We start from the raw sequence: 23439 nt of genomic DNA on the forward strand, positions 1-23439 counted from the left end.
GTAAATCCAAAATACCAATACACAATCTATGGTGATTATTTATTTGAAAGTAATATACACATGGTAAATAGTTAGACCTGAACTCTAATTGTTAGTTTGAATGAACCAAGTCTAACCATATTGCGGCAAATATCTTTAAGCTTATTAATAGGGAAAAAATTACCTATCACCACCGTCATCATCTTCCTCGTTGCTTCCTGATGCGGTGTTGGTAGGTCTCTCGTCCTCAGGTTTCCGAGGACTTGGTCCCAATGTGGTTTCTGCAAGCCTTCTGGTCTGCGCCAAGTTTTCTATTACTGATCCGCCGCGGACATCCCCCGGAAGAGGGTGCTTGCGGGCCGCTCGCTGTTTACGGGCTCTGTTCCGTAACGCCTGAAAGAAGAATAAATACAAATTTAGAATTCGAAATCCCCAAAAAATATTACGATAGTAAAAAAATAAAACAAAATTACAGAATAAAATTAGTCATATTGTGATAGGTCATGGTGGAACCGGCAACTTTTAAATATCGATAATGAATTCGATTGCATTCACAATACTAGTTTTCTTCTATATTTAGATAAATCAATGTCACCACCAACCATATCACCGAAATATCGTAGTAGTTAGCGTACGCGGTTCTTGATCTAAAAGTCTATGGATCTTTTCATTTACTATATTTAATTTTTGTTTCGTTTGTCGGGTAAATCGTAACCCTTCAGTGGATTGGGGAGCACTCGGCTCAAATTAGCAGTGAAGTCACAGCATATATATGTAATAATTTCAACACTACTGTCATTGGGGCTCATGGCATGATTTAATATTTAAAAATATTTATAATATGTACACGTCATCATCATCATCAGCTGGGGTCAGTTCACTACTAGATGAATGCGTCCCCAAGTTCCTTGTACTCAACTCGGTCCTCAGTTCTTCGCTGTCACGTATATCCACCGGAGTTTCATTCCTTCTGGGCGTTTAGTGCCCTTTGGGTAACACTGTATGATGGCATTTATCCAGAGGTTCTCCACTCGCCAAGCGAAATGACCCACCCATTGCTATCTTCATCTGTTTATCGACATTTATCATTAATTTATCCAGCGGTTATCCACTCGTCGAGTCCAGCCCAATACCATTTCATCTGCTTAGCGACCTCTAACAAATTGCGTACTCTTCTTTGGTTACTTTTGTGGTCTTCTTCTTCTTCTTTGGCCATATCCACCCCTTGACTGGAGCATATGGACACCACGCGGCGCCTCCAAGAATTCCTGCCGCTCGCCAGTCTTCTTGCTTCGTTCCAGGTCAAACCAGCGTCCCGTAGCTCCGCCGTATACACTCTGTACATTGTATTTAGCGGCCTTCCAGGACGCCAGAATCCGGTCGGTTTGAAAAACAGGCAAGCCAGGTTGAAGTTCTCTTTTGGCATCCGCAGCACGTGGCCGAGCCAGGTCCAATGTCGCCTCTTCACGTTCAGCGTGATGAGAGGCTGTTTGGTGCGTTCTCTTATCTCCTCGTTGCTCCTAAAGTCATACCACCGCACACCCATTATTCATCGCAAACATCTGTTTTCGAAGCTCAGTATACGATAGGTCTGAGCCTTTGTAAGGTGCCATGATTCGCTACCGTAAAACAGCACCGTCAGAATGCAAGCGTCGAAGCACTCTTGTGGTCTTCACGGGTTATTCCCAACACGTATATTTCCAAGTCACGTTGTGCTGTTCATAAGTTTGGATGTATCCTACATCAAGAGTCAATATTTCACATGCATACGTGAGCTTTGGTAGCACACATTGATGAATACTTTACGGTTAAGACACAATGCCGAAATGTACTTCATTTTTATCCTTTAATTTTTTCAGGTAAATATTCGTACAATAATATTAACAATGTGTAAATTATGTATATGCACATGTAGGTAATACGTATATTATAAATGTATTTGTCAAATGTATGTCGGCTGTTCCCGCATATTATCTCAAACGTTCGGCAAGCAATCGCCAAACGATACTAATTGTCTTATTTCAGAGAAACTAATTTATTTTATGATATTCATCTATAATAAATGTTATATAATAATTCATCACGGTTTATCATCACAGATCATCCAGATTCATCCTCACGAGTATTTTAGTATACATACGCACGTAATTTTTTTTTCACTTTAAGTAGACTAGACGAGACAATCAAATTAATACTTTTTGAGAAGTCGTAATATTATTAGAGTAAAGTTAGCAAGCATAAAATCCGTAGTAGGTATCGATTCAATAGTTTTCAAATTCGTGTTAAACAGCCAATTTTCCAGCACTTGTAAACATAATAATATTACAAAGCTTGCCTAACAAGTGAAAAGAGAAAATTTAATATTATGGTTTGATTCAAAATTTATTATTTATTTTTGAAGCATGCATTTGATAGCGGCGTCTGACGAGTAATAATTTAATTTTCTAGTTATAGCAAAGGGCAGTCAAGTTCAAATGTCTGCATTACAAAATTACCAGAATTTTATAAAACAAAATGACGCTTTTTTTCATTTCGTACACCTGTAATCGACTTTCAGAGTTTATGAGTAATAGAGTGTATAGTTTAAAAAATTGGGCGCGCAAAGAAAGAATGTCAAAGTACAAGTACTGACACTGCCTTCTCGCTGGATCATGTGTGAGAATACTGAGAAAATTCTTTATTAATGGGTAAGCCTTTTTGTATGATTGGTACATATTTATTTTACTTATTTTATAGTAAAAAAGAAGACAACACATGGGTTGATATTTACACATCTCCGCAAGGGGTCGGCTAGATAATTTTTCGTATTTTTAACCGTATACGGAAAATTGTACGTAAACAGTTCACCGCAGGACACTTATTCGTGCGCCACAGTACGTGAAACATGAGTTCGTGTAGCATTTGAATACGTGTATTAATTAAGGCGCTAAGTACCAAAATAATAAAAACTGACATTTTTATAGAAAAATGTTCTACATACCAACGCCAATAACTTCAACTATAGTCTAAGTGCCTCAAGCAAGTCAAAAAAATACAGCAAAATAATTAAACCTGTCGACGTTGTAAGTCCGTTGGCGTGTTTTATTTAAAATGGTGTAAGTAGCACTGCAATGGTCAACGGCAGTCAATATAAAATAGCTGACGATGGTGTGTTGACACTTGCGAGTTCTTAATACCTAAAATTATAGCCGTGATTCCTTCACACTGTAAAATTAAATTTTTCAAAAGGTCTGCTTTATGAAATTTTACTGCAATGACTTTATTTCTACGTATGCTACAATATGTAGAGATGTCTTTACTAGGTTAGGTTAGGTTGGGTTAGGGTTAATCTAATTGGAACCGTGGAATATAAATGTATTCCACGGTGAAAATATGTTCAACGAAGAACTCGTCATTTGATAAAATGTTATACGAACTCATGTTTCATGTAACCGCGGCGCACGAATAAGTGTCCCACAATGAACTGAATACATACGACTTATATGACATGTAACCATTTTTAATGACATTGGACATCAGACATAAAGGATTATTATTAGGATTGTGAGCCAATCAGGCATTTAGGTTTCGGTTTGTTTGCAAATGGTCATTTTTAATCACTGTTCTAATTATTGTTCGTTAACAGCATTTTACTTGTTATTTTATGAAATTTATTACCTTTTAAATTATTAATAATTAAGTAAGGTTATCATCATACACTTTGAAATACACTAAACTTTAAGCGTGGGACACGGCTAAGGTCATGAAGTTTTCGCCACATCTTGATTCGGGATATGTTTCCTACTGGTCTTTATTTAAAAATATATATATATATTATATTATATATTTTAAGCATCCTGTAAAAATATATTTGCTTTTTCTCGAACGTCGTGGCATGTCCCGTTATGTTTCTGTTGGTTTTCTTGGGAAAGAATTCAATGGTCACTCGGTTTTTTTGAAATAGGACAATTGTCTGGTATCGTTTGGCGATCGCTTGCCGAAGCTTTGAGAGAATATACGAGAACAAACGACATATATTTGACAAATAGAAATAATACAATACGTATTACCTAAATCTGCATGTACATAATGTTAACATTAATAATATTATTATATAAATATTTACATGAAAGAAATGATAAAATGGGGTGCAATTAGGTGCCTGAATAGTTTCTTCAAAAGTTACCTCGCACTGTGTCTTAATTGTAAAGTATTCAATCAATGTGTACTAACAAAGCCCACGTATGCATGTGAAATATTGACTATTAATGTAAGAGAAATCCAAACATTATGAGTAACGCAATGTGGCATGGCAATATACATGTTGGGAATAACGCGTAAACACTATAAAAGAAACCAATGGATAAGGAACTAGAGAAGAGTACGTGATGTGATAGAGGTCGCTAAGCAGGTAAAATAGCAATGGACACGTCATTTGACGAGTGGATAACCACTAGACAAATACCGTCATGCAGTGTTACCCAAGGGGCACTAAACGACGCTCTAAAACCCATGGGATAGACGAACTCATAAAGTTCGGAAGATGTACGTGGCAGCAAATAAAAAGGGACCAAGAAGAGTAGATGGAGCTAGGAGAGGCATTCATGGATCGTGTTCCCCAAATGGTATTCCGCGGAACCCCAGGGTTTTTTGAGGTCAAATTAAGGGTCTTTCGTATATTTTTAGCGATTTTTGTATTTTTAAATAAATCCAGTTGATTTATTGAGTTGTTGGCACATGGAATCATATTATGAAGCACTTATCGCGACCCCCTGTATGGTGGCTAGGTAATCCTTCGACATATTAGATAAATAGAAATTTTTATAGTCAGGAAACACACTAAAATAATTATAAAATAAAATTCTACACATGAATTATCATTTAACTTTATCAATCTTCATCGACTTTTTTTACTATTAAAGCAAATTTGTGATGTATGTATATCTCACTTAACTGGCCATGCCGGGCCCCCTCTAAGCACAAGCCTCCAGGCTAGAGACCTGTCAGCCCCCCTTTGTGGGGGCTATGTCTAGGAAAGTGCATTGGTGAGTCGAACAGCGTTTGAAACTGGCGCCTTATAAACTAATCATGAAGAAACAGTTAGCAATAGCGCTCATAGAATAGGACGTGCGGGGTGCGCGCTCTTTTTTGCAATTTGGGCGGTGAATCACGAGGAATACAATAGAGTGTACTCAGCGTATGACGACCATAACGCCACACGCGCCTTATATTTCAACGCACACAGAATCGAGCGCGGCGTCCTTTGACGTCATAGCACTACAATAAAACGAAAATACCATGCGAAAGGGGCGCGAAGGTCACTAATTTACTCAGCGGCAGGAGCGTCGTCAAACAGGCGCGCGCTTTTTCTGCATACACATATTTTAATTTATTCTACACCGTGCGCTTACATCGCTTATTGTTATTACAAATAATAACTTACTATGCTAGCACATTTGCATCATTGTGAAAATGAATTTAGAGCGGAAAAATAAATTACTAAATTTTATAGCTTTGCAAAGAAACACGAAACGAAATGTGATCGGCGCCGTTTTTTAGATGGGTGAGAGGTATTGCGCGGCAATATACGCTTCTCATGCCGACTGCGCCCGCTCGTCCGCTTTGGTGGGCTTTATGCCTTAGAAGTGAACAGTATCGGTAAGTCAACTCTCTTTGGAATATCCTGATTATTATGTTGCATTTACCGAAAAACTTCAATTCTGTGTCTAAACTGAAATTCATGTATTAAAATATGTTTCGGTTCCCTGGTAGGCGCATAAAAGTCTCTAGTTTGAGAATCACTGTTATAAAGGATAACGTTACTATAATAGAGGTGTGCCCGTTTTATTTTCTCTGTTAAAAAATGCGCGATCACATCGTTTGGAGACTGCTGCTGTTTTTTTTTCGCGCGGGAAACGAGATTTTTAACGTTCGGGTATTAAAAAAGGGTCAGTGGGGGACGTGACAGAAATTTTCACGTAGTTAAATCTTCTAATTGATGAATTTTGCAAATGAAAATACGTTAAATTAGGCGAGCGGCTGTAAACCGACTTCGACTTTATAGGATTGATGTTTTAAAGTAATTTGCATTTATGGTTGAATCAGTCGACTTAATTGTTAGGGTGTATTTTTGAAAAATGTTTAAAGACTTTGAACTTTTATTATTTTTTTTTACATCGTATCGTTACAAAAATACAATTAAAAAGTACGAGTTGAACATATTATTAACTATTTAAAGTTGTCAATTTATATAGTAACAATTAATTATACAATTATAAATTACTATACTTTCATTAAAAAAAAAAAGCGTTTGTATGACGTGATATTTCATGATGCTGTCCATCGTGTGGTTAATTTGTATGAAATAACCATTAAGGTACATATTTTTAAAATTATTTATATTTTATAATATTATGTTAAATACGTTGAGGTTGTGACAATCAAACCACTCAATATTACATGGATGACACACTTTTGTTGTCAAAACAAAACAATAGAGCGAAAATGATTGTGAGCATTTCGGCAATCATAATTAGATCAGTAGAGTCTTTTGTGATTTGTAATTACGACAATGTCTTGTATAAAATAGAAAGGACAATCCATGAATCCTCACTCACTCATTGCGTCCGTCATGCAACGCACTACTATCGTCACGAGCTCTTCACTCGACATAGTTAATGTCACTCCACACGAGTCCAGTCTCTCAGTTCATTAATATAATCAATCTCTCAATCACATCGATCTCACCAGTACATCCATACCCACGATTATAATGCTGTCATCCTTAGTATTCTATTTTTTGTATTCTTGTGTCGATAATTAAACTCTCTCCTTGAAACCTCCAAGCCCAACATTCCTTCTCCACTTCATCTTTCGGTAAAGTGGTGACCCCGACGTGATTATTTTTATTCATTTAATTATTATAATTTAAGTTGAGCACTATTTTTTGCGACCCGGGTTTCGCCTTTCGGGATCTTCAGGAATTTTGTGCGCTCACCAAAAGGTAAATAAACACTGACAATGAATACAGTTAATACTAACTTATATAATAAATTAATACATTAAAGTAGTAAAAAACTTTACCACCTACCCTATGAGTCAAGGATCACAATAATAAAAATATAACAAACAAATTGTGAATAGCTGAAGTGTTTGTAAAAAACCCTACACCTTATCAATAATAATAGGTACACTCGATAAGCGTAGGTATAATAAATCGTCAAAACCTAATAATCGATCATTAGTAATAATTATAAACAATAAAAATACTACACACAAGAGGTGTAAAATCTTCCATTCTGGGGAGTGCGTGAACACCGAACCAGCTCCAGCGCTAACCCTCTCAACATAAAAGGTCAGTGCCTGGCATCCATCCACTGCAAAAAACGCAATCACCAGCTAATATAACCATATTATGTTAATCTTTATACATATGTTTTACTTTCAAAATATTATATTTGTGCTAGATAAATATTATTAATTTCCCTTGTGTACATACAGATGATAATATATCAATTTCACAACATCTTACGTTCATTGAGGTGTCTTTATCAACGAATAACACACATAATAAAATACAAATAGAGAGTTTAGTTACGTTACAAAATAATATATTATTTATTATTTAACCCTTGTGGTATATTAAATTCTATTATTCTCTTTTCTGACAGAATTCAAGGAAAAATCGTATGGTCTTCTAGACAATAAGACAGATTTATTGCCGAATTTCTATGGAACCTTTATTGATAGGTTTCGCTATTTTTTCTATATTCTACGGTGGGAACTAATAAAAATGTCCATCACTTGATGTCAATGTTAGTTTGATCATTTTTATTAAAACAACTACAGAGAAAACTGAGAAATGAATGAAAAACACTTATTAATTATATGAAAAGAATATAAATATTATATTCTTAAGGTGAAGTCTTTACTGAACCTTTTTTAAAGAGGCACTTAGCGGAAAAATAAGAAGCTTGCAATTTGATTTTATTTTGACAGTTTACAATTTCAACTGTATTAATTAATAAATATGTATCTGAAAACATTAAAAAGAAAAATATTTTTTATTTTAAGTCAAATATAAAAAAAATGTAATACAATGTGAATTTGTTGAATCGGACCGCACTCTATTATTACATATATTATATGGTCAAATTACTATTAAAATTTAGTTTATTAAGTTTTTTAAACATCATCAAAACAGAGATTTTTGACTAATTCACAGTTTTATTATTTTTTATATATATTTTAAAAACATCGATTTTTATAAAAATATAAATGTGTATAACTTGAAATCCTTTTTATATAATACATAATAAAAATATTAAATAATATTACATAATAAAAAAATGTTTGGTAACCACACAACCAAACTAAGCCGCGACTTTTGAGCTTTGAGAATCGATGACTACAAATTTCGCCAAATATTAGGGATACACTGATACCACCGAGTTACATATACTCGAGTTCGTAAGTTGACATTTATAATTTACGTAGGACTGCACGTGGCTGCGACATATATTACGGATGCCACCGTAGTGTACGACACTCTGTACCCTTCCGGCATAGTCTCAAGGATTCTGCAGTAATGCTACAAATGTGTGATTTATACACATAACTCGAGACTTGAGCGCAACAGGGTGCAGTAATTTAAGCCCAAGGCCGACTATATTCAGGCTGTGGCATTGAATTTCAAATTACATTACGATCATAATCGGAATAAATGTAGATTTTAAATTGCATTAATTAGTGCAAAGTATTACCATTTATTTTAATTTGCAAAAATCATCACTTTAGTATATTACATTCAAAATATGATCAATAACTAGCACTACTATTATTACAGTTTACAATATTGTGTCATAGCTTGACTATAGTAAGCTTTTTGGATGTCATAAGCATAAGATAAATAACTCAACTCACAAATGATAATTAATTACAAAGTATTTTTTTCAGAGCGTACTTCCATCGAGAACTGATGTAAATATTAACATGATACTCCGTTTACACTTACATGGATTTACTGCTGAAAGTACATATTATCGTACTCATAACAAGAAAATTTACGTGTATTATCGTGAAAGTTGCAAGATTGTATGCACGGATCAAAAACGTTCAGCATCTTTTACGTCTGCGCAGTAGTACGATAGCAGTGAACCGGCCGGAAAAAAATAAACTACACGGCGCAGAGCATTTTGACTTTTACTAATTTTCAGAACCAGAGAAATATCACCATACAATGGCAACAACGCGTCGCGCTTACGCTTGAAGGATTAGATTGGCGAAACAGTCAACTTTTACATGTAAACAGTAGTTATTATCGCAATCGTTTAATTTACATACTATATTGGTGCAAGTAAATCCATACACGTGTATAGACGCTATTATGGTATAATAATATTATCAAAGCTACATATTATTACCACACGTGTTATTAAGTATATGAACATATTATATTGTACACTGTTTTCATGTAAGTAGGTATATATTTTTGATAATAATTTACACTTTCTCTCTAAGAGTAAGGCCTGGATAATTTATCAAAATATGTACAAAGTAAAATAACATACTCTAATTTGACTCCAACGAGCGTATACTGATGAGACAAATGATTTGATGTATGACAATAAGGAACAAAGGGTAAAATATACTATATTATAAAGTGTCATTATTATTATGTCGTTCTATGATAAGGGTTGCTATGAATGTCGTAATTAAGAAAAAAACTTAAGGACAAAATATTACGAGAAGTTAATTAAAGAAAAATGATCCCACTTAACTCAGAATACATCATAAACATATTTGTTAACAAGTTAACATACAATAATTATTGGAGCCAATTCCTTGTAATATACCCTATGCAGACTGTGCACTCCAAAGCCATGAGTGACATAATAGTGATAGTGAATGGGTGAGGCACTGAGAATTAAGAGTGAGGGATTTTCTTTGCTCACCATCAACAAGGTTCGTGCTCCCGGAGTTTTCAAGACCACCTTATCCCTCCAAACAACCCACCAAATTTTACTCTATATCTATTATTTTCCATAAACTTTTTCTATCCTGGACTGTCCAGTGTTATCATTATTTAGTTACTTTGACAAATATAGGGTTGAATTAGTAAGACTAATTTTGTTGATTTACTTGTGTTTATACATTTATTTTTATATTAATGGAATAAGCGACACGAAAAAAACGATTTTCAGGTATAAAATGATTTCAATGTAGGTACATGAGTCCATTGTGCACAATAATATAGTGATATAATAATCTAAATATGAATGACAACAATTTAAAGCAGAGCTGCGATTTGCAGATGTCTTTGACCACGTTGAGGAACAGTAATGCGCCCTGGGATCAGAAAATACATAAAATACAGTTACAGGTGGTGAAAGACTTTTAAAGTCTACTGCGTAAGGTACTAGTTTCTGATACGGAGCTCTGGATTCGATTCCTGGAATGGTCACAGTACACTTATGTGATTTTCTGATAGCCTAAATGTTTGTGATTGTTTCATTTATAATATTACTGAAAGACTCTGTTTCACTACACTACTTTCATTGGGTCGCATAGTCTGCTGTAGTTTTGATTATAAAAAATGTCTGTAGAAATACCAGGATATTTAACAGAATTAACCTATTTTTTTTAAACAAGCTATGTATATTTTCAATATATATTATAGTAATACATACGAATTTACTTCCGCATTGAAGGAAACATTTTTTGAAAGAGATAAATTACTTGTAATATTGCATAACACCAAAATATTGAATACAATATATTCCCTTATGAAATCAGAAAATCGTATACGTCGACTGACCTTTTCCAGCCTTATAGAAAATCTCCGCGTAACCTTCAGGCTTTATCCACACTGCCATCATTCCCCATATATCAAGCTGGCATAAAGCACAGCGAGGTTGTATTTTTAACCACCCTTGAATATGACGTAGAGCCTTAAGGATGAGGCTGCGTTGTAAGCGAAAGCTCGCACGAAATGTACAGCGGATCCTGAGTGCTAGCCGCACTAAAAACTTTTCAATGCGAAGACTGGCTTGATGCAAACATTTTTTTTATTAATTCCATTATATTTATTGGAAATATTTCGTATTATATAGTAAAATAAAACAACGATGACATGTATGATAGAGTGTCAGTCGATGAAGCCGTATTTTATTTCATGTCTGGCAAAAAAGGACAATATGTAGTTTTTGCAATTATATATATGATCCAGTGAAATGTCCTCAAATATTTGGCAACTGTACCTAAATAATCAATCATATTACATAAAAACAGTGTTGAACCTGAACTATATAGTACCTTATATGTTTGCCTTAGTAGTTTTACAAGCATCAGGATACATATTATTATTATGTGGATCACTTCAAGTAGGCTCTGATCTACTATTCAGTCATACAATTTGCAGTGATCTACCTCACTCTACCATTGTTACTCTTCAACTTAAATAAATATAATATATTGAAGACATCGAGTCATTACAAATTAAACAACAACACTTGTCTTTAACATCACAAAGAATTACCTACTCAATTTTTCATTCGTCGTAGAAATAAAGTTTTGCTTTTCGTTTTAGAACTTATTACACTAAACTTATTGTGCAAATAGCCTAATGGATGACTGTAAAAGGAAACTACACTTCAGTTTAAAACACGGCGAATTAAATCTTCTCATCTTTTGCTCCGTGACGTGATACGACGTGATACATGCTTAATTTGACAACAAATTTAATGTAATAAGGTTCTTCTTCTTCAGCCATATCCTCCCCTTAGTTGGAGCATATGGACACCCCAAGGTGCCTCCAGGAAATCCTGGCTCTCACCAGTCTTCTTGTACCCTTCCAGGTCAAAGTAGAATCCCGTAGCTCCGCCGTATACATAGTATATAGATAGATAGTATTTAGCAGCCTTTCAGGACGTATTAATCTGGTTGGCTTGAAGAACAGGCAAGCCAGGTTGAAATAAATGATGCTTCCCTTTCAAAATTTAAATGAAATCATATTGAATTACAACTACTGAACTTAAAATTTTTTTTTAAATACCATGACACAATTTCTATGACCTTACTTTATAGTGCGATTGGCGCGTTGAATATGCTTGATGTAAACGAAATAAATGATAATTAATTATGGTTTGATTAATTTAGTCCTACGGTAATATCTTAAAGACGTAAAAAATGTCGACAACATTGAATCGATAAGAAAAAACGGAAGTAAATGACTAATATATTGCTCAAGATAGGAAGCTTAGACTATAGATACGTAGATAGGAAGAGTCAGATAAACTTGGAGAGACTCTTATTTTAGAGTGAATAATAATGTAGGTTACCTATATAGAGCCCAAAGTAATGTAATTATATGATTAGTAAGAAACACCAAATTTGTGACATAAAAATAATTAATAATAAACGAATCTTTCCGGTTTTCTACGTCTCTACTTTTGGATACTTAATAGTTAAAAGTATAAAGTCCTCCAAGCTATTGTGGTAAATAAAGTAAAGGAACAACAACGAATAGGGGAAACATGCATAGCTGGATAACATAGTATAGTGGAGGAGCTATTCTATGGTGCCCGCAATAGCGTGAGCATCCATGAAATACTTCGATCAGGCAAAATACAGACAGAATAAAACATACGACCAAGTTACACTAGCAGTTTTGATAACTAAGCACAGGTACGATTGAAAAATGTCAATTTAAATATTATTATAAGTTAAGAGCAAAATAGAAAAAAAAGTATTTCTAATATAGTTCGATCCAACTTGATAATTGGGGTGAAATATTACCTTCAAGGTGTCATATACCACGCGTGTTGCATTATTTGCAAGGCTGTCATATTGACGTTTGCCATTACAATTATAGTACTTAGTATCTTATTATTTAATCAATATATAATATTATCACGAAACAAAAACGCTATATGTAGTGAATAAAATCAACAACTTGTTTCTTGTACACGTATTAAGTATAAAAGTATTTGGAAAGATTTTAAGTAATAGGGAGAGATTGTTTAGTAGAACTATCAAATTTCCCAATATAACATATTGTTTTGGGTTACTTATGATTTTATAACACTAAAAATTTTACGTAATATGTCAAAAATCAATCGCAAGGTACTGCTGTTGATATAATAATATATGTGATATATGAAACAAAGGGCATAAGTATTACTACTTACCTATTTAATGATTGATTGAAAGATTGGACTGAATCGTCGAGTTTGTGAGTTTGGTCATATAATAATAATTATAATTTTCAGTAGCGTACACTGATGTACATACATGTACATTCGTAATATATACATTAATATAGTAATAATTTAGGTTTTAAAGACTTGATTTATTAAAAGTCAGCAACAGGTTTTAAAAAAAAACAATATTCGTTAAAGAAATATTTAATGAACGGCGCAGAAAAAAGTTTGTTGTAAATTTTCTTTACAAAAAAAATAATATAAAATGTCGCAAGCAACCAAAAAACTTTGGAAAAAGAGAACTTGTCACCAACTCACGACCAGCAATAAATTAAAACTTATATGCCAAGTAAGGCTGAATAAAAAAACGTATTTCACATTGAATATGTTTTAATAAAGGTACCGAGTACTACCCTAGAAAATGATATTATTGTGATAAATATATTGTTATTTAAAAAAATATCTCTTGATATTGGATAATTTACTAAGTTCTCAATTATATTTTTAGACATTCTTTACATAGGTGTAAAATAATGTTATGTTTTATATTTTATTAATATTACGAAATCTGTCATTTTATAAGTTATTATTCTATCTGGTGATATTTTAGTGGACTATCATTGAGATGATGAATATGTGCGGACGAGGAAACTCCGGGTACTAATCATGGTGGGCAGAGGAAGTTTCTTACTCTTGGCGATCACTATAGCTACACAAACACACACGCTATTTACGACTGTGTCAAAATTAATTTTTGTGGCTTTGGATCTCACGGTTTTTATATCCGCGTGGTCACCTTGTAGTTATGTGTTAAAACGTTTCAATTGAATTTTACTTACTTTTTCATTTGAGTCGTTTTTTTGCTACCAGAGTTTCGCTTTTCGGTATCTTCAGGCACGATGTGCACTCACCATAAGGCAAATACACACTGATAATGAATACAGCTAACTCTAACTTATATAAAAAGTTAATATAATAAAGTAGGTAAAAACTTTATCACCTACATATTAACTCAAAGATCACAATAAAAAATATAACAAACAAATTATGAAGAGTAAAGTTGAACTGTTTGTAAAAAACCCCTACCTTATTACTAATAATACACTCGATAAGCGTATACACTATCAAAACCTAATAATAGATCATTAGTAATTATAAACAATAAAAATACTACACTCAAGAGGTGTAAAATCGTCCATTCTGGGAACAATGTTAACGTATTGGACATTCAAATTCCATCAAGTCGGTACCTTTTGTCGATAGTATTAATATTATGAATTTCAATTGTTTAAATATGAACCTTGGTGTGGTTTATATGACACTAAATAATAATGTGTCCCGGATATAAATATATATTTTGTGGAAAAAATAGCAAAGGTAGTACCAGAGATGCGACTTAATAGCTTTCTCAGTAGTGCTCAATTATAAAGTGCCACCTGGGAACACGAAGGACTTTTCAGTTTAGAGGACGATGAATCGGAGAGGCACTGAAATAATCAGAATTTAAAAGAGGTAAAATTTTAATGATTCTTCAAATTGCGAATATTTCACTAATGAAATTGTGGAATATGTCATGGTATGGCCAAGGCTTGGTTGGAAAATTTTTTAGTACATCTCTCACATAGACATGATAGAAGAAGAAGAAAATGCACACATTTATATACTTACATGAGAAATACTTTTGATAAATACAAATCAGACGTCGGTCAAGGTTTTAAAGCTTAATTATAGTACGGTTAAAACAACTATAAATCCTTTTAAAGTTAACTCGACTGAATGATTTCTAATTAAAACCGAAACAAAACACCAGGTTTTTTTCAAAGCGTTTTAAAGTTTCATGCAAAATAAAACAATCTGCGGAATTAAACCGCCTTTCAATCGGAAGTGGGTATACTATATAACTTCCTTGACCATGTTTGCGAGTATTTTAAAATTATTGCGTGAAAAAGCACTTCTATTATTTTTAGTTAAGTTTAATTTTTCAAACGGTCAATAACACAAAGCGATGAAAATGTATACAACAGTTGAGATGCCCATACGTTCATGTAACGGTTATATCATCATCATCAGCCTGAATCTATCCACTGCTGGATGAAGGCCTCTTCAAGTTGCTTCCACTTCTCTCGGTCCTGTGCATTGCGTTGCCACGTACTTCCGCAGAACTTTATCATTTCATCGATCCAGCGGCCTCTAGGTCTACCTTGTGGACGTTTTGTACTTCTTGGATACCACTGGATGACTAGATTTGTCCAACGATTGTCTCTTCTTCGAGCTATGTGTCCAGCCCATCTCCATTTAAGGCTTTTAATAAACTCTATTACATCGCAAACCCTTGTCTGCTTCCTTATCCACTCATTCCTCTTTTTGTCCTTTCGCGTTATGCCCAGCATGCACCTCTCCATACCACGTTGTGCTACTCTAAGTTTCTGGATCTCTCTTTTACTTAGGGTCCATGTTTCACACGCATATGTCATCACGGGAAGCACACACTGGTTGAACACTTTGCGCTTTAGGCACAGTGGAAGGTCACTTTTGAAGACATTATTCAGGCGGCCAAAAGCACTCCAGCCTAGCTTTACTCTGCGAACAATTTCATCAAATATACATCCATCTATAGATACTTGTTGTCCCAGATAGATGTAGCTTTTCACCTGTTCGAGCTGAGTGCCATTGATGAGGATCTCTTTTTGGCCTGCAAAGCAGTTGAACATGACTTTCGTCTTTGTTACATTTATTTTCAAACCTACTTTGTTGCTTACTTCAGCGAGTTCCTGCATTCTGCTTTGGAGGTCTTCTGAGTCTTGCGAGAAAATTACTATGTCATCGGCAAAGCGCAGATGACTCAGGTATTCTCCATTTATGGGGATCCCTTTGTCATTCCAGTCAAGTTGCCTGAATAAGTCTTCAAGGGTAGCTGTAAATAGTTTAGGTGAGATTGTATCACCTTGTCGGACTCCTTTGCTGATAGGAAATCTGCGCGATGGTTTATGGAGATTTACAGATGCTGTTGCGCTACTGTATATATTATTGAAAATATTTATATAGCGTCCAGGGATTCCTTGTTTTCTGAGTGCGTCGAGTATTGAACATTTCTTTATCGAATCAAACGCCTTCTCATAGTCTATAAAACCCATGCATAGTGGCAGTTTGTATTCCTGGTACCGCTCTATGATTTCTCTGACGACTTGGATATGGTCCATAGTGCTGTATCCTCCTCTAAATCCGGCTTGTTCTCTCGGTTGGTTCTCGTCTAGTACATTTTGCAGACGGTTTGAGAGAATTTTTGTGAACGTCTTGTAGAGAATAGGGAGTAGACTTATTGGACGATAATTTGCTAGGTCTTCTCTGTCACCTTTTTTGTGAAGAATGACAATGCTGGCATTTTTCCATACCTCTGGGACATCCTCTTTGCATATGCAGGCTGTGAACAATTGTGCAAGTACTTCATTTGCATCCTTTCCTGCTTTTTTGAGGATATCTATCGTTAAACCGTCTTTCCCGGGGGCTTTCCCACTTTTCATGTAATTTAAAGCATGGGTTACTTCCCAGGATGTAATTTCGGGAGTATGGTCTTCCGAATTTCCATTTCTCTGAAGATCTAAGTCTATAGTCGTATTGTCAGTGTCATCACTGTAGAGATCGCTGTAGAACTCTTCAACTCGGCTTAACAAGTGTTCCCAATTTCTGACGATAGAACCATCTTTTGCTTTTAGTGCTGTGATTTGACGTTTTCCTATCGACAAGCATTGCTTGTTTTTGTTTAAACTTCTGCCTGCTTTCACAATTGCTTGTATGAGGTTTACATTGAATTTACGAAGGTCTTCTCTAATCTTCCTTCGGAGGGTTTTGCAAAGTGATGAAAACTCCATATCGTTTTGCGCCTGTCTATCGCTCTTGGTTTTCCTTCTCTGCTCCATAAGATTCAATGTTGCCTTCGAAAGCTTGGTGGAAGGTGTAACTTCTGAGCTTTTTACGCCTGTTTTTTCTGCACATTGTAGAATAATATTCGTTATATCCTCCGCGTTGGATAGGGAAACGGTTTCGTTCTCATCTAAGAAAGCCGATAGTGCATTTTTGAGTTCATTTTGGAATTCAGTATTGTTCTGCAGGTATACGCGGGCATTTGACTTCTTCTGCAGTTTGGATCTTTCTGATTTGACGTTCAATCTTATCTTACATCTCACCATCCGGTGATCACTGCCGGTGTTAAACTGATTGATCACTTTACAGTTTAAAAATGTATATTTTCTGTCAGTGAGGATGTAATCGATTTTGCTGGTCCTTCTTGTCGGGCTTCTCCACGTCCATTTACGTGTAGGTTTATGTTGAAAAAAGGAATTCATGATGTGAAGATTGTTGGTTTCAGCAAACTCCACAAGCATGTCCCCTCTACCATCCCTTGAGCCATGTCCGAAATGTCCGACCGCTACGTCATCTCTTTGGTATGATCCAATACGTGCATTGAAATCTCCCATTATGATGTTGAAGTGGCATTTACTTTTATTTTTCAAGGATGTTATTTCCTCGTAAAACTCTTCCACTTTTTCATCAGGATAGCTCTGTGTTGGAGCATATACTTGCAAAATCTGAATGCGGTACCTAGCATTGATTTTAAGTATCACGCTTGCGACCCTGTCAGAAATGCAGTTGAACTCGACTATGCGGTCCCTCCAGGCTTTGTTGACAACAAATCCAACACCGCTCGTGCGTCCTTCATCGGTTCCTTTGGAGTACAGCACATGTCCGCTTTGTAAAGTAATAATACTCTCACCTTTACGCCTTACTTCGCTGAGTCCGACAACATCCCAGTGGATATTCCGGAGCTCTTCTTGAAACTCTACAAGTTTGGCATCGCTGGACAATGTTCTTGCGTTATATGTAGCAATGGTCATCTGTTGGCAGCCTTTTCCGGGTCTCCGGGGATTTTTAGCACCCTCTGCCTTCCTTCGCTGATCGCTGCCGTGATCAGTATCAGGTTGGCCTCTGGAGAATGAGGGCCGGGTTCTAGAAGTTTTTGTTTTCATATGAAGGTTTTGGACATAACACACCACGCTGTCCAGACGGGTTGGTGTGTGGTTTTTCTGTCTGGGTGATCCTTCCCGTAGCCAAAGGTCTCTCGTTTTAAGGCGCCAGAGTTTCGCCTTGCACCCTTCTCTATTGGCTACAGATATTATGTTGCGTTATACAGCACATTATCTGCATTGCCCGGGGGACGCCACGCGGAGGCTAGAGATAGGATTTGCTGACTTTCTTGGAGAGTGGCGTCTCAACATTTTTTAGAAGTATACCTATTGGCATCGGTATACATCATTGAGGCCATAGTCAGCCTTTGACGGTTATATATTAATTAACATAGATCAAGATGGACCCTGGCTTCCTCAAATAAACGTCATCAGTCCGGTAAATCCACCTTCAATCCGGGATTGCGATCAAAACTGCAATATATCCGAAACCCAAATCTCGGCATCGTTATCAGCTGGGGTTGATTAATTATTGCACGTATATCCTTTGAGCCCCGTGATCACAGTGCTTTTTAGGTAACACTGTATGACTGCATTTGACTAGTGGCTGTCGTCAATTTTCCGAGCGACATGTCCAGCACATCTCTAGCTTGGCTTTCTCTATAAAATTGCATACTGTTGCCAGCCTTAATTGGCCGTATCCGAAAATTTGTACGTAAACAGTTCACTGCAGGACACTTATTCATGCGCCGCAGTACGTGAAACATGAGTTCGTATAACATTTAATAAAATGACGAGTTCTTCGTTGAACGTTTCACCGTGGAGTATATTTGTACGTATGCTACAATATGTGGAGATGACTTTATTAGGTTAGGTTAGGTTATCCAACCATGTCCGATCCTAATAGGATCATATGGGCCTCCACAGAGTAGAGGTTTGTATTAACAGATTTTGTTTTTACGAGAAATGGATGTCAGCCACTTGCTCAACTTATTAGGTCCATACCCTGACTCACACACTAATTGAAAAAAAATATGTGTACGCCAGACCCAGGATTCGAACCTGGGACCCACGGCGTTATAGTCCAACGCTTAAGCCGCGCGGCCACCGGGGGTTAAGTGAGGGTTAATCTAATTGGAACAATACTATTTGCAAACTATCGCCGCATTTTGTAAGATACGTACACATGTATTCCACGGTGAAATGTTCAACGAAGAACTCGTCATTTGATAAAATGTTATACGAACTCATGTTTCACGTACTGCGGCGCAAGAAAAAGTGTCCCACGATGAACTGCATACGTACAACTTACATGTAACCTCAATTAGCAATTGACGCATTCGTCATTTTAATTGACTATAAAAGTATGGTAGAATATCATTGAAAAATCAGGTAGATAGTTATAACTGTTTTTTTTTTCAAAATGAGATCCATTGCAATTGACAATCTCAATCTAGACCTGATACTGTGTGATGTTATGTCCTTACAATCCTTTTCTACTACATAAATCAGGCATAGGTTTTCATCTACTATTCAGTATCAAAGCTGGCAGTGATCTTCTATACTCTCTTATGTTATCAGTCTTCAACTTGAATAATTTAATATATTATATTAAATTTTATTGAGGATATTGAAGTGTTACAAATTAAATAAGATAAAATTTCTCTTATCGTCACAAAAAAATACTGATTATTACGTAGTATTGATTTTCTTTTATTCATTAATTGCACTTTTATCAAACTATTTTATACTATACAAAGAGTCTACCGCATAACGGTAGTGGAAAATGATGGCCCACTTTAAAGCGCGGGGATTCAATTCTTCTCTTTCTCTCATTTCTGCGATAGGCTATGACTGATGAAATACGAATCAATTGATACAATGACGTAACGCGGGTTTTCTCGTGATTAATTTTTAATTACTATAAGTAAGTTTAAAAAAATACAAATACGGGTGGTTGCTCTTTAAAAACTAATTAGAGTATAATATTACAACTGAATTTACACGTTTTTTTACATTTTTATTATAATGTGCTTATGATGCGATCGAAAAACTTCTACAAACATGGCTTTTTGGACATTTATGTCATTATGGACGCTAAACTAGAAATAGCGTTTATGAGTTGAGGATTTTAGATGAATGAATAGAATAGCTTCGATATCGCAAAAAGATATAGAACTGGATTTTGATATACAAACACTAAAAAAGCCAAGAAATATGTTTTCCAACTGTAATATTCGTTCAATACTAAAATGATACTGCAAGATTATACGAAGGCGCTGTAATTAAAACTTCTTAATTCTCGGTAAAATAAGAATTTCTTTTTAAATAAATATTCAATGAATTTCAACGAAGCGATCTTTTGAAATTTTATCAAACAAAATGTAAGGAGAGTAAGAAACTTACGGCGACATAGTTTGTATGTATACCACACATTGAATTAACGCAAACCATAGAAATATCGTAAACTTTCTGTTGCCAACATTTTTAGAAAAAAAAAATCGTTGTTGAAATAGGCTTCGGCGAATTTTTTAAACAATAAAAAGTTTTTTAAACGCACGAATCCGTTTCGTCAAATAAAATAAAAAAAACTTACAAATTGCTTTTGGAGCTTAAATGGAGTCGAGCCAAAAAGTTTGTGAGCTGCCAGGCGGGCGAGCGCGATTCGCCCAACGGCAAAATATGCTTTTCAGATTAGTTGCGCGGAAAATTTTCGAAAAGTTTTTGACTTTTCAGTCTTCCAGGGTTTCTGGGAGAAACTTACCGTACAGAGTAAGATTTTAAAGATAGATATAAAAAAGCTTGTAAATTACTAGTATGTCAATCACTAAAGTAACTTAAATCTTCCTAATTATTATATATCGTTATTATGTATCTGTGTGGTGAAATAGTTTAAAACTACCCTTTTGAAACTTTGTTTTGCATTATACACCAAAATTCTCGGGAAAGTCAATCCCGTTGATTTGTTACGAAAAATAATTATGATTTACTCGTTAAACGTAATAAAAAATACAGATAAGAAGAATAATAAAAATAGTTCACAATACAAACATATATCCAAAAACGTTTTGAATATCAATCGCGCACGCTACCAATTATTGCACTATTCCTGCCATCGGGTGACAAATTTTTCTTAGTAGGTATATGATTTTCCTTTAGCGACATAAATAACAAATCTATTATTGTATACTCAAATCACTAAATTACCGATTTTAAATGAAGTGATTTGTGTTAGTATTAATTAACAGATGTCAAGATTAACTTGTTTTTATACTTACTTCAAAAAATATACGAAATAAAAGTTGGTAAGTCGATAATTTATGTGTTTAGAGTTAACAACGGTTTATGTGTCTATAGGTATGCTATAAAAAAATCAAGGTCATCCGGAGAGAACATGCACAAAAACCACAAAGAAATTAGCAATATGCCTGATTTTAGAGGAGATGTAACTTCAAATTGCAATCACTCCATAACGTGATTTTGAGACTTACCAACTTTTAGCGGTAACCCCACTTGACACGATATATTATAATAATAATAAATTATTTTATGTTCAATTAAATTAAAAATTGCGTTCAAAATAGTATATATTGAGAAATTACTATGGCAGGTATTAATAACTTATGTGTCCAAGATGGTGGCAAATAAAAGTAAAAAGTTGTTGGCATTTTTAACATATTAAAATCGACTTATCTCACCATCCCTTACAACAATAATTTGTATTTGTATAAAGTTTGTTTTTTGAAGTCGTGAAGATTTATGCACTTGATATTACAGAAATCGTTTTTAAATGATTCTTATCTAGTGTTTGTCATTTTATGTGTTTGTAAGTAGTAACATTTATAAACCAAAAGCGCGTAATCTCTATGTATGAAATTTTCTTATGCGGAATAATCACCGAACCATGTTATGAAATAAGGCTCTAGTCTTAATGAATTAGGGTGCACTAGAGTTGACAACAAAAAAATGCAAACTCTAAAATCGTCCCCTAGGGCGGCGCCCCATTCTACTCTTTTCTAAATTTTGTGCATAAAGTAAACGTTTCCATATAACGGCTCGTATATGGGTGGGCTTAGGCCAATTTACGAAGCAGCCTTCCAAAGTAGGTGAACCGAATTAACATACGCTCATAAAGGCAAGATGAGATTTTCCTGCCACTTGGATGTAATCGCGGATAATTTCATAGACTTTCGTTAGATATTGGTGTTTTGCGTCAAAAATGGCGGCAAAATTTTTTGAAGCTTTGTTTAGCAAAGTAAGCTGGCTGAAAATGGTATGCGAAAAAAATGGAAAATCGTTTTATAAAAGTCTCTTATTTGCAGTTACGGTAGATTCACTTTTATAGAAAGATAAACAATGTAAAATCTCATTATACATACCATAGATGATTTAAAATATAACTTTAAATATATGTCTTATGATTTATAGAAAATTTCTTTTCTTTGGCTCTACAGCCCACGTTAGATCTTCAATGCCTTAGACTCCTCTGTCTAGCTGATCAACTACTCTCCTTCTGTACTCGGTAACTACTTACATTCGACGGTATATTATGTATGTCATCAAGCTACCGAAGTCATGGTCTTCACAAAGAAGATTTAATCAAGATATTTTTAGTATTCTAGCTATACATAATTGAATACCTTGAAAAAAGAACCACTTAAATCACCTTAAGTGGTTTTTCGGGTCTCGTTGTATTTAGCAAGGTTTATAACCTGGCTATTAGCTCTAAAAAATTATTTCTGTATTTGGTCAATAGAGCTCGTTATATTGATTTAAGTTGGGACACCTCACAAGTTGTTCTTCCATCTAAGATTTTGCGGCCATTTAAGTGGTATCGTAACCTCACTTTTATCTGTCAGATACATTTGTTGTAATTGCTCTTTTAACATATATTTTCGTTTTTTAACCATAAACAGACATCATATAATATCAACAAGTAGTAGAAGACAGCAAGACATGTAATTATGATTAATTATTCACATAATGATCATTCAGAGTGACGATCGTACACAAAATGAAACAATCTCGGATGCATCTGATAGTGACAATGTCGTGTCAAAAAATCTTGGAGTGTAACGTAAAAAGTGTAAAGAAAATTGGAAGAAGGAAGTAGCTAAGTAAAAAAAGAATTCTGGTGTAACATTACAGCAAGTCCTGGAAAATGGAAAATCTTTTGTTTGTGTCCAAAAGTGCTGTCCAAAACAGTGCTTGGATAAAATTGGATGTGTAGTTCAAAAAAAGTTTTTTGATAATCTTTGGAGCATTGGTAATAAAAATGTCCAAGATACTGCTCTTTTGGCACTTATTGATACAATAGAACT

The 23439-nt window shown here is 34.8% G+C and overlaps 1 protein-coding gene across 1 annotated transcript in view; it reads right to left on the reverse strand.

Moving 5' to 3' along the window:
• Dop2R (dopamine D2-like receptor) overlaps window positions 1-23439 on the reverse strand; it is a 115446-nt gene that overhangs the window by 66931 nt on the left and 25076 nt on the right. The window contains exon 4 of the mRNA XM_085949266.1: window positions 164-372. Coding sequence (XP_085805392.1) covers window positions 164-372 — 209 coding nt within the window. The remainder of the gene's footprint in view (window positions 1-163; window positions 373-23439) is intronic.

Source organism: Rhyacophila brunnea, unplaced genomic scaffold (genome assembly GCF_057557595.1).
Source record: "Rhyacophila brunnea isolate RB1 unplaced genomic scaffold, BYU_Rbru_1.0 scaffold_21, whole genome shotgun sequence".
Lineage (NCBI taxonomy): Eukaryota > Metazoa > Arthropoda > Insecta > Trichoptera > Rhyacophilidae > Rhyacophila > Rhyacophila brunnea.